Source organism: Gymnoscopelus microlampas (assembly GCF_963454915.1).
Source record: "Gymnoscopelus microlampas genome assembly, chromosome: 14".
NCBI classification, from domain to species: domain Eukaryota; kingdom Metazoa; phylum Chordata; class Actinopteri; order Myctophiformes; family Myctophidae; genus Gymnoscopelus; species Gymnoscopelus microlampas.
Genome location: NC_139951.1, coordinates 31,899,056 through 31,912,724, shown reverse-complemented (window position 1 = coordinate 31,912,724; position 13,669 = coordinate 31,899,056). Strand labels below are relative to the sequence as shown.

The window sequence follows — 13,669 nt, the reverse complement described above, 5'->3', positions numbered from 1 at the left end:
AAAATATCAGATCTACAAGCTCACAGCGCGTTGTGAGCTTGTAGATCGTCTATTTTTTCGAATATCCGATGGTTTTAACTGTACTCGTTATGGCTTGGGTCGCTTCTTTTGGGGCTTCTTTTCCTAGACCTGGTTGCTTATTTCTCTCACACAACCTGGCAACACTGCGTGCGAGCTACTGTTGAAATTCCAATGCTAAACATCTGAGCTAATTGCTAACCCGTGTATTTGAGAGGATGCAGCAGCACAAGTGTGGATTTTAAATGCAAATGAAAATAAGTGCATCTGTGGGGCGGGATCACGCACAGACAGAATCGCCTTGATGTTTGCTGCTGCGTGCCACTCTGCTACTACTGTAATAACCAGGACATGTCGAACAACTGGAACTAAACCACATCATAGGAACAATCAGTAGATTCTATTGAGTCTCTTATGGACTCTGGAGGAGCCTGAAGGAACGGTTGTGAATGTGATCCCCGATGCTGTGTGTCTGCTGCTGCCATCATCATCATGGGTCCCGCAGGTTGCCCGCACGTGAACGCCTTCAAAGCGGACAACAACAACTGGAAGCAGAACCTCCGGCTCATCTATCAGTGTTTCGTGTGGAGCGGCTCAGCCGAGACCAGAAAACGCAAGGTAGGTGGTATGTATGAAATGAAAACAAGAAGTGATGATAATAAACACGCACGCACGGCCCGGGGGACGGCGTTGCCATGTCCGCTTTTTATAAGCCATTGGTTCTCAAACTTTTTCATGTCAAGGACCCCCAAATGGACAATTATTTGCCCGCGGACCCCCATTTGAAAAGATATGCCAGGGACCCCCATAAGAGAAGATTTTTACGGCTAAGCAACTATGGGCTTGTTTTTGAGTTGCTTGTAAATATTGCTTTACAATATTTACGTTTTTTTTTGGTCTGGTTTGTAAAAATGTATTTGCTTATTTGGGCTTGTTTCCTAAATTTTGTTAAACCAGTGGTTCGCAAACATTTTCATGGCAAGGACCCTCAAGTTAATACGTATTTGTCCACGGACCCCCATCTGAAAAGATTACGTTCTAGGGCCCCCCCATACAATATGTGTGTTTTAAAAATGTTTAAAAGATATTACACATTTGTAAATGTTTTTCTATATATTTTTTGAAAATAGCAGATCTAGCTCTGGCAACACTGCCGGGGAAGCGAATGAAGCTCTCTGCAAATAGATGCTGCAAGACTGTACGCGCGCCGCGTGCGCGTGTGTATGTTTGTTGACAATGACCGACGCCTCCCATAATAACATCCGACATCCAACGTTAAGGATGTCACAAACGCAGTGGTGTAAAAGTAACCAAGTGCATTTACTCAAGTACTGTACTTAAGTAAAATCTTGAGTATTTTTTACTTTACTGGAGTATTTGCAAACGTCAGTACCTTTTTTGTACTCCACTACTTCTTGAAGGCAAATATTATACTTTTACTCCACTACAATTAATTGAAAACTAAGTTAGACTACTAGTTACTTTGTAGATTTTGATTTTTATTACAAAACAACCACTTTAACCACTTCAGCTCTATATATATTTCGACCATTTTAAAATATCCGATCTACAAGCTCACAATGTGTAACCTTTATGTCCTACCCGGGATTTGAACCCGTGTCTGTCTACCACATTGCTGCCTCTGCATACCCACTTGATCAGGGGACATAATGCATTGCCAGGGCAATACTACCTGTCAACCAGTCTACAGGTAAATGTCTGAATGGAGAGTCAGAGTAGGTCAACCAACATGGAGTCCAGACTGACTTTGATTGATTGATGTATTGACTGTATGTACAAAACAAAGCAATGTACACAGGAAAACGTCAAAAGGATAACAATCCAAAAGATGAAGGCAGTCTGGGTTCAAGGCTATAGTGAGACCACCTCCAACCACTGCAGATGTGCTTGTTATTGCAACATATTCTACCATACAGAAGATGAGTAGAGGGGGACAAATGTATTTAAGTTTGACTTGAGTTATCCTCGACACAAGCTGTCCAATAAATCAAATTCCTTCAATTTGTCAAGGTTAAGTACATCACCAGAATAATCTCTAACATATCTGTCAGTTTTAACAGCATCGTGATTCCTATAGGTGAAGACCCAATACTTTTAAGCTAATTGGCTTGGCAGTGTAACACACACACACACACACACACACACACACACACACACACACAGTGTGTGTGTGTGACACACACACACACACACACCAGTGTAGGAAGAGGTATACTTAAATATTTTTGAAACATTTTCTGCCAATCGTCTCCTCCTGTGTCACGTGTCCTTGAGTAAGACAAGTCACTGAACCCATAATTGCTCCTGATGATCATTCAATTAATCGAAACGAAACGTTGGCGCCCTACTTGTGTGGTGTCCTTTCCCATCAGTGTTTGAACGTGTGTGAAAGGGAGAATGTAAAACACACTGTAAAACACTTTGGATAAAGGTGTTATAGACAGGCAGACAATTGACCAGCATTGTAAAAATACGGCAAAAACAATTAAATGATATTTCCTTACCTGGAAGCTCAGGGAAGCTTCAAATATATATTAAGAAATTAAACAAAGGGTCATACATTTTTAGAATACTCCCTGAGTCTCTGCCCCATGGATGACTGTGTATTCCAGTAATAATAATGATAATAAATGAGTATTTACAGTGATGTATGTATATGTGCGAGCTTATGTATGTTCAGGAGATGCTTTGTCTTTCCCTCTATACACACTGCTGTCTGTCTAAATAAAAAAACAGACAAAGGCCAACAACAGACCAACAATAAGCACAACAGCAGTCCTTCTTTCACCCTGTGCCAACGCTGACGCGGGTGTCAGTAAAACCACATTAAAGTTGTCTGTGAGAGCGGCCCCACGGATCATAAACCCTGCGATGCTGGCTGGAAACAGAAGGTTGGAAGATGAATTTCCAGAGCTGAGCTCAGCGTCCACCTGGCACCACCAGCTGTTTAAAATAAGAGGCAGTCTGACTTCAGTCTGTATTGCCACACCACAACATGGAACATGCACCATCTGCAAAATGGCATTGGGCACTCTGGATATTGTTGACTGTGTGCGTGTGCCGTGTGGTCCAGCCGCAATGTGTATGTGTGTGTCACTGCACCATTTGTGCAAGGCAATGTTGTGTGTGTGTGTGTGCAGTCTGCATGGTTATTCAAGCAGGTATATGTGTATGCGTCTGCGACTATGCGTGCCTCCACACCTTGCATATGGTGAAGGCAGATAGGTGATTGAGTGTGGACAGTATGTGCAAGTGCATGGCTGCATGCACAGGTGTGGTTCATGTAGGGCTGCTCGATTATGACTAAAATAGTAATATTAATAATATTAATTTAACCCAATTACTTATCGACTTTAAGACACTTGTGTGTCTTAACAGTGGATTTTCTTGAACTTTTATTATTTGGTTTCTCTGGCCTTTTATTGTTTGGTCATGTATTAGCATTTGTTTTGTATTTCAGATGATCAAACAAATTGGTCGTATTACCTTGTAGTGCAGACTCTGCACTTCCTTAAACCGTGCCCAAATTTTAAACAGTCATCATACGTCATAATAGACGGCTGACGTTATAGAATGATGACTGATGTCACAGGCTGGCCACATAAAGTCCGAGATCCACATTGAAGCCAAGCTAGAGATCCACATTGGAGCCATGCCATTCTCATGTGGATCACGAGATCCAAATGATTCAATTTTATTCTGCCTACAGTCCCTCTCCATCTCTGTTGATTCTTTTTCCTGGAACCATGGCTTCTTCAGGGAGTCGAGATAAATGGAGTGCAACTGAATAGACTCGAGGGATGGGAGTCAGCTATGGATGCAGGGATGGATGCATGGATAGATGAGAGAACACAGACGGTTGTCGTCTGTAGAACAAGCAGGCTTAATGTAATGCTGTTTGGGTCATTAGCAGCATTCTCTGCTGATACTTTGCCAGGACTGTTAAAAAAATGCTGCTGTGCTTGATTTTATTTAAATTGTACCAGAGTTGCTCCAAAACTGGCCCACTGTTTTGTGACATTTTGCTTTGGTGGCATCAGCCTGCATAAAATGTATACCAAAATGAGCTAAATGCGGTACACAAACCACAGCAATAAAGTAGAATACAGAGACACACTCAGAACATGGGATAACAAAAAAACATGTATGGAGGTTAGGTAGACCTAGTTTAGCTAAACATTGTGTGGAGAAGGGGATGTTTTATTTAGGGAAAATTGAAAAATTGTTATGAAAATAATAATAAAACGCTCCCACACTGTAGGGCTCCAATGATAAAGTGCTTTTACTGCACCAGAAAAATCTGTGACATTTCAAGCTACTTAGTAGCACACCATAGATTGTCCTATGTATTGGTACGCACAGGACATATTTAACAATATAAACATACTAACCTTTTGTAATAGCTTTGAGATATACTGTATACAGGCCATAGGGATTATGCAGACATATTTCCCCATTGCTTATATCACATGTGTTTTAAAAAATGGATTGCAGGCTACTAAGGCTTGCAACGGTGGGACCCTGCTAGCCTGGGATGAATTCTTAATGCAACACATTGTAACCAGCATTGTAACGAGCTACTATGTATTTGCATACACTGAGGGTGTGTCACTGTGTCTACAATAACGTGAATGGCTGCAATGTACTGTATGTGTGTACTGTACTTGTTTACCACCAGTGAAATGTTGGCTGTGTTAAACGGAATACTTCACATTTACTCTGCAATATCTCCATATATTGGTCCTCAATAATGCTCATTAGAGGACGGTAATATTTCTGTCTCGTTGCTCTGTGTGTCAGTCTGTCAGAGGTGGGCCATGGAAAGCTCAAATGTACCAACATCTCTTGTGTTGCAAGAGAGGTGGCAGTGACTAGGGAGGTAGAGCGGCCGCTTGGGAAGCAGAAGGTTCCCATTCAATCCCCGGCTCCTCCTGTCTTAAGGGCCGTTCAGACCAAGCACTATAACGAACTATATTGTTCATTTTGTTATATTCGTTCACCATTGTCTTCTTTGTTATAGTAGTGGTGTGGACTCTGCCGTCCACAATTTCTTTTTAACTAAATCTTTGTAGTTATTGTTGTAGTTGTGGTGCTTGATGTGAACGGCCATTTAGTGTCAAAGTGTCCTTGAGCAAGACATTTATTTAACCCCTAACTGCACCTGATGAGTAGGTTGGTGCCTTACATGGTTTCCTCTACCATTGGTGTGTGAACGTGTGATTGTGTGAATGTAAAGCACTTTGAATAAAGACACTATATAAATGCCCCATTTAAGATTCTATTGATTTTATATATCTGCATTGTGACCTTGGCCTTTGAACTTGAGCCCAAAAATGTAATAATCTCTACCGGGTATAACAGAGGGGCAGAAATGAAGGATTAAAGGAATGGATTCGTCATTCAACATCAAGTGTGGGTAGATTCAAAGGCATTGTGCAGATATTGTGTGAAAAATCAGCGCATCATGCAGATCTCATCAATGAGGCTACCAGACATTGGACTTACGGTCTCAAGATGAGCCTACATAATATAGCCTGTCACACATCCATTAGTTATTTTGACCACCTTGGCAAATTGATAGGATCTAATTCTGATCAAGAACTCAAAACACAAACATCAAACATGGCTTGTTCAAAGAACTCCAGAGGGATACATTGGAGATGCCCAGTACTCCCTCAGGATCGATGAAAGCAAAAATATTGAACCTGTAAAGAAACTTTCACTTTGGCTTTAAAAAAAATAAAATAGTGAAAGAGTTTTGGGCTTTTTTCATAGGTTTGATCTCTTGTTTCTTGTGAAATCTGGCAACGCAGATGTAGACAACACACACACACCTAAACAGATCATAAGGGAGCGTGTTCAGAAGACTGGGTTGCATAGTGAAGGCTTTTCATAATTCATGGATGGTATGGGTGCATGGATAGGGATGTGTGACTGGAATAGAAATTAGTCATCTCTGTTTCATGTGTCTTTATGTTCTAGGCCAGTGGTCCTCAGTGTTTTTCCAGGCCATTGGACCCTTTATCCGAGAGAGAGAGATGAAGCATGGGCCCCCACTACATATTGTATAAAATTGTGGTACAGTTTAAACCTTTTCATAGATTTCATAGATAGCATCAGACTTGTTTGACCACACTAAATAAATAATAATAAGCCCTTCACTTCTTTTCTCATGATCTTCTTTATTTTTTTTCTCCTCCTCGCCAGTTTTGATATCTTTGCAGTACAGCAGTCAGTCATGCTAGCTCATGGTCATGCCTCTATCATCTGCATATACTTGTCTGCATGTGACTGCTTTACTGGTACAGTCGGTTGTCTCTACAGCTGCAACTATTGATTAATATCATAGTGATTATTCTATTGGTTACTTTTTTGATTAATTGAATAATCGAAGAACCCCTTTTTATTTTTATAATCGACTTGAAAACATTCTAATTGATTTGTTTATAATTATACATTCGTCTGATTAACAACTTATGGCTGTTTACTTTGCTGTACAACAGTGGAGCACAAACATGGCAGCACACCACATCGTGACACGTTGTGAGCTTGTACATCTGCTATTTACAGTGATGTTGCTAGGTTTTCAATGCAATGGGTCCTGGGATGCAAGGGTGGTCTTTTAGATGGGTCCCAGGGACATTTTATGGGTCCCACAAAAATGCACAGCGTTTAACTCGTGTTTCATCTTATATGGTTATATTCATGTAGAACATGTATCTGAAAGAAAAGTACACAATTCCAAATCCGACAACTAGTACTTGTAGTACTTGTAGTACTTGATTTTTTTTTTACATTAACCACTTGAATCCTAGTATCCCTTTTCTGAGGAGAACTTTAGCCAAAAATAGCAGATCTACAAGCTCACACTTGTGAGCTTGTAGATCGGCTATTTTTGGAGTTATAGGTGTGTAAAGGGAAAAAAGAGCAGCAAAAATGTATCTGAAACACAATTTTATACAATATAGAGGGGGTCCCTGCTTCATCTCTCTCTCAACTAGGGGGTCCTTGGCCTGAAAACACTGAAGACCCCTGCTCTACAGGGAATTATTTGATATCTGGCTGCACGGAAAGACACAAGAATCACAGCTGCCATTAATTAGTGCTGTTCAGAGTTGATTGCCTAGTGGTCAAATTGGGGTCAACGAGCCATCGTTAACTTGCTTTGAAGTTGGGCTGTAAGTTGCGCAGCACTTTCACTCTCTCCCTCTAGCAGCAGCTCGCAATGCCCTGAGACAGAGAGAGAATACTGCTCCATACGGCGGTGTTTTACCGAGATTTTTCTTGTTTTCTGCACTATGCCTTGTAATCCGCGGACGGCTTTGAAATCCACGGATGGCCTTCAAATCCGCGCTAATTTCCGCTAAATTGTAGTGCGTCCCATGGACGCAACGAGGGTGCCATGAATGCGTCCTTTTTCAATATGGTGCGTCAGAGACGCAGGACGCAGGCCTATGAGCATCTCTGTATTTATGAATATAGGGATGCCAGGTAAAGTTCATTTTTGCAACCAAACTGGACTCCACACAGTCCATTGTGCTACTCAATTAATTGATTATTAACCGGGAACCTTTCAGACACAATTGCACTGCTCTAACATTTAGACCAGTGGTTCTCAAAGTGTGAAGCGTTTGAGGCGTTTGGGGGTGTTGAGGAAGTTCCAGGGGGTCCCCAGCAAAATGAGTAACAGTTTAATATAAGGAATATTTCACCGGCTAGAAGTTAGCCCAATGCAAAGATCAATCTGGGGGTCCTTTTTTTTGGAGATTTATTTTTGGACTTTTTGGACTTTTATGCCTTTATTGACAACAATAAACCTATCAACAGGAGTTTTTGTGTGAAATTGCAACATGATTTAAGGACTCCCATCACATATTAGCCTATGTTTTAAGTTGATTGTTCATGGCTAGGCCTACTAGTTTTACTGTTGTCTTTCCCATTTCAAGAGAGACTATGTTAATCTAATGCTTTCTTCCATGTTAAAGTTGCCTAAATATTATCTAGTTTCATATTCTATTCTATTTCATATTCTATTTTTCAACTGTTTTTACAAAACATGCCTGTTTCTGAAATGGTGCAATACTGTAAATGTTTGATTAACTAATACTACATGCATTTTGTATTCTGTATATCATAAGCTATATTTAGCTGTTTATGTTATTATAGATAGCTCTTTATTGAACCCGAGGGAAATTCCGGTTTTCAGCCAAGTCATTGATAACCAATGATCATTTGATAAGGTTAGTAACTATCAATTAATGAAGTGTGTGTGTGTGTGTGTGTGTGTGTGTGTGTGTGTGTCTGTCTCTACAGGCTAAGTCATGTATCTGTCACATGTGCGGGGCTCACCTTAGTCGTCTGCACTCGTGTCTCTACTGCGTCTTCTTTGGCTGCTTCAACAAGAAACACATCCACGAGCATGCCAAGAGCAAACGCCACAACCTGGGTAACCACACACACACACACACACACACACACACACACACACACACACACACACACACACACACACACACACACACACACACACACACACACACACACACACCATCTACAGGTGTAGAGAGTCAGAGAGCAGGTGTGTTTTGCTGCGGCAACTCCATTATGTGTGTGCTTTAACACCAAACATCACAAGAGATGTAATGAATACCCTCTGTAGGTTAATTGAGTTTATACCGCATGCAAGCGTACACACACACACACACACACACACACACACACACACACACACACACACACACACACACACACACACACACACAATGCCCTCAGTAATTCCTTCTCTCCCAAAACAAAGGCAGCTGAAAAGCTAATTATACAGGAGAGAGTTTTAATGAAGAGCCAGCCTGACACTTGTAGCACAGAGTAAATAAACACTCAGACTGTGTGCGTGTATGCTTGCGTACATGCGTGCGTGTGTACGTGTGAGGTACTGAGGGAGATTGGATCACAGTAGGAGTTGCATGTGCATCCAGCATGCCTGCACACTTTGCTCTTTTATATTTGAACACTTTATAGAAAGCTTTAGAGAAAATGAGAACACAACAGCAAGTACGAGTAGTAATGTATGGTAACCCAGTGAAGGGGTGCGTGCGTGCACATCAGCCTAAAGGGTTGGTCAGCCTGCATTGAGAATACCAAAAGAAAACCAAACTTTGCACTCAAATTCGTAGGCCTACTTGCCTGAGCGGGCAGGTCTAGACAGGTTTCATTTGCCCGCAGCAGGTTTTTTTTTTTTTGCACCGGGCATTCGGCCATCCATAAATGTCAGACCCTAGTTGGTGCCTTGGATGGTTGCCTTTGCTGTTGGTGTGTGAATGTCGTGTTGAGTCCAATGTACGAGCGTATATCACTTAACTTTTATGCAAACCAATTGTTTGCCAGTGTAGATATGCACTAGATAGCAGATGCACATCTTTATATAGCTGCACTGCGTCAGAAAATCACCAAATGTCATCAGCACTCCACACTTAGAAGCGAGATGCGATTGCCCCAGAGTATATATCTGACCCACCATGATCAAAAGGGAGATATTATCCATTTTATTTAGAACTGCAGTTGCCCAATGTTCTTACTTTTCAAGTGTTGATCTACTCGCAGACAATATTCTGTCCTATTTTTGATGGGAGCTGGGCTCAGAATGCAACAGAATTGGATTTTAAACAGTGGAATTCAGCAGAACGGCACTTCCGGGGAAATTTGTGGTGGAAGAATATAGCTTCGCTCCAGAACCCAAGCTCTAAGTTAAGTGTCAAACTGTTTCAGTCACTGTTTGGCTCGTGTGTGTGTGTGTGTGTGTGTGTGTGTGTGTGTGTGTGTGTGTGTGTGTGTGTGTGTGTGTGTGTGTGTGTGTGTGTGTGTGTGTGTGTGTGTGTGTGTGTGTGTGTGTGTGTGTGTGTGTGTGTGTGTGTGTGTGTGTGCACATACTGTATGTGCATGGTGTGTGCTGTGCATTCTTTTCTCCCCCCCCCGGTGTGCAGTTGTGAGTTTAATGAGATTAGCTGCTAAATTAAATGCCACAACTGTGCACTACTGTGACAGTGAGAGAGAGCTTTAAGGGTGCACGTGTGTACGTACGTGTGTGTGTGTGAGAAAAATAGGAGAAAAAGGAACAATCTCAACAGACAAGTGCAGGCATAATTAAGTCGTCTTAATGACCCCAGTGGAGTTAGCCTACTTTAGACTCCGCCCTCCTCCTTCGTCTACCCTTCCTTCTGTGTTTTCTGTGCTTTTGTTTTGTTTTTAATCATCCCATTAAAAAAATGTTTTAGAAGTCTGGTCTCAGCAGGTGGAGTCTTCTTCACATCATCTCTCTCTCTCTCTCGGTCTCTCTCACTTTTTCTCTTTCCATGCCTCTCTCTTGTGCTGTCGGTATCTCTTGCTGCCTCTTGCTCTTTGTTTTCATCTATATTAACTGATCTATCCATTACAATACTTTGCTCACTCTATATCTATCCATACTTTCATCTCTCTCTCTATCTCTCTATCCCTTCTCCCTTCCCATCGTCATTCCCCCTCTCGTTCCCATGGTGACATGACAGTCCTCCTCTCCAGGATTCTCATCTTACCTCTTCATTTTGTTTTCTCCTACAATGTGCTCTGTGATTTGATGAAATACTCTTTCTTTCTTGCTTGCCTTGTATCTCTATCTCTCTCTATCTCTCTCTCTCTCTCTCTATCTATCTCTTTTTCTCTGTCTCTCTTTTTCTTTGTGTCTGTCTCTTCTTTGTTCTCTTATCTGTGTCTGGCTCGGATCTCACTCTTTATCACTTTTTATTTCCCTCTGTCTGTCTCAGACTGACTTGTCAGCTCTCCTCCTGAGTGTGTGTCCTCTCTATGACTCTTTTACAACTCACTTGTAGGGGATACCTTCACCCATGGGGTGAAGTTTATTTTCATAGCACATTTCAACAAGGCAATTCAAAGTGCTACTAGTGCTACTAGCTTTACACAAAACATTGCTTGTTCTGTCTCTGTGTTCAGAAACCAAACCTGCTTCAGATAAGTAACCTGATGTCTGGATGGTTCATAATGTAGCAGAAGATCATAAATGTATTTTGCCCCATACCATTCAGTGCTTTATAAACCAATAGTGGTATTTTATTTTTAATCAGTTATTTAACAGACCGGAAGCCAGTGTAATGATCTGAGAACTGGAGTGATACTGTATATGGTCCACTTGCTTGGTATTAGTAAGGACTCAAGCAGCAGCGGTCTGAATCAACCTGCAGCTGTCTGATCGATTTTGTTAGGGAGACCTGTAGAAACCTTTTCTGTAGTCAAGGCTACTGAAGATAAATGCGTGTACACATTTTTCCAAATCCTGTTGAAGCATAAGTTCTTTAATCCTTGATATATTCTTAACCCATTTAGACCTGGAACCCCATTACGTAATTATACCTTTCAAGCAGGGAACCCCTTTTGGGGTTCTTGTTGCTATGTACCGTAATAGCAACGTCATGTTTTTTTTGTTTTTTTAATAAATATTTGAAGTTTTTCAGAAAACGTAGGTCAAGATTTAGAAGGCGTTTTTAGAATCGGCCTCAGGTCTAAATAGGTTACGGTGATTGTAGGCTGACTTTGTAAGCTGTTGAAATCCAGGTCAGATTCCATGACTACACCAAGATGTCTGGCTTAGTTTTAGGTTTTTAACATCACCGATTAAAGCTGAGCGCTAACTTTTAGTCGTTCTCCCTTGCCTCCAAGACCTTCGGTTTTGTCTCTGTTTAATTTGAGAAGATTTCTGCACATCCAATGGTTGATTTGGTTAGTACAATGAGTGCCTGTATTGGACCATATTCCCCTGTGATGTAGTTACGTAAATATGTGTGTTGTCTGCATAATTATGGTAACATATTTTGCTGTTTTCCATAATGTGAGCCAGTGGGAGCATGTAGATGTTGAACAGAGGAGGCCCCAGAATGGAGCCTTGTAGTATGTCATGTCATCTCTGTCTGCTTAGATTGGTAATTACCTATAGACACAAAGTAGTTCCTGTCCTTTGCGTAGGATTTAAACCAGTTTAATTACTAGTGAGTCTAGTAGTGGTAGTTGACCATGTTGAATGCACTGAGATCCACACTGAAATTCTGCCACTGTTTAAGTGGATGTCATGTCATAATGAGGGGTCTCACACCTCACACAGCTCTGAGAAGCAGGGCCCTGAAGGCCGGTTGCAGGAGTTCAAATATAGTCTGAGATATCACTGCTGTCAGGTAAAAACCTCATTATGTCCAAAACTGTTGCTTTTTTATTATTATATTATATATTACAAAAATAAATGATTAAAATAATGGCTGATCGATCAGTGATAGATAGATTGTGTAGATCGGCTATTTTCACTACTTTTGATGACGTAGTAGGGCATTAATTTATGAAAAAGAAGAAACATAAAAAAACATGTAACCATGGAGATACAATGTTTCTGCCCGACAGCAACGATGTGGATTATGAGCTTATTTCTGTCATAACGATGCTGTAGCGTGCAAGGAGCGAGTGCAGGTTGAGCTCAAAGCCCTAATTTGTACTTTGCCATATGACTGTGTCACTCCGTAAAAAATGAATGAGCTGTAAGCCAGATATTATAGTGGCATGCTGTACCTTCATGAGCACACACACGCCCAAATACATTCATGTAGGCATTTACATTCGCACTCGGGTACTATGCACACACACACACACACACACACGCACACACACACGCTCGCGTGCGCACTCACACACACAGTCTGTAGATACACAGCAGTCAGGGAGAGGAACAGATTATTTGGCTGTTGAACGCTGTCTACTGTTACCAGCAAGCAACTTCTGGTGGAGTAAGACAGCCAAAGCTGCTTTCAAACCCCCAGGTGAGTGTTTGTTCCCTATGCCAGCCCCACAGGGACCCTTCTTCCACTGTACCAGGTACAATAATCACATCCATCTGGTGTCCCAGGTCTGTTCTAGTCCCAATTAGACAGCATACAGTCAAATGCTCAGCGTTGTTACGTTAACTCTGGTGTAGGGCGGGGAAGTATATATCAATATTATAGAATTTGGGGGTCCCTGACATGAAATCGTTTGAGAACCACTCCACTGCTGTAGTATTTAATGTCCTTAATGGGTTGCTGCTGCTGTTCTGGTTATTAACCATTTAGTAATGGTGAGGAGACAAGGTGCACCGGCTGACCAAGTAAGATGTTTGAATTCAGGTTTCACGGCTACGTAATTGTAAAACACTAGAGGTTCGGGCCGCCATGTGGCCAGAACCATCTAATAACCTACAATATAGGCTATATACTATCATTAAAATTATTGTGGTCATGCACATGGCTACATATTTGATGACATACGCGATGCAACAACAGAGGATGCACACACACACACACACACACACACACACACACACACACACACACACACACACACACACACACACACACACACACACACACACACACACACACACACACACACACACACACACACACACAATGAAGTAACACACACACACAAAAGAAAGTCATTCGCCGAAAATATACCAGCCGTGTGTTTCTGTGAGTCGAAGCGAGACACACACACTCACACACAAATGAGTGCAGAGTCAGACACACACACACACACACACACACACACACACACACACACACAC

At 41.6% G+C, this 13,669-nt stretch overlaps 1 protein-coding gene across 1 annotated transcript in view; it reads left to right on the top strand.

Annotated features, from left to right (window-relative positions):
- Positions 1–195: 195 nt before the first annotated feature.
- Positions 196–13,669, top strand: part of usp22 (ubiquitin specific peptidase 22) — a 28,746-nt gene continuing 15,272 nt past the window's right edge. The window contains exons 1-2 of the mRNA XM_084077806.1: positions 196–636; positions 8,353–8,485. Of these exons, the coding sequence (XP_083933932.1) occupies positions 511–636; positions 8,353–8,485 (259 nt within the window). The 5' untranslated portion in view covers positions 196–510. The remainder of the gene's footprint in view (positions 637–8,352; positions 8,486–13,669) is intronic.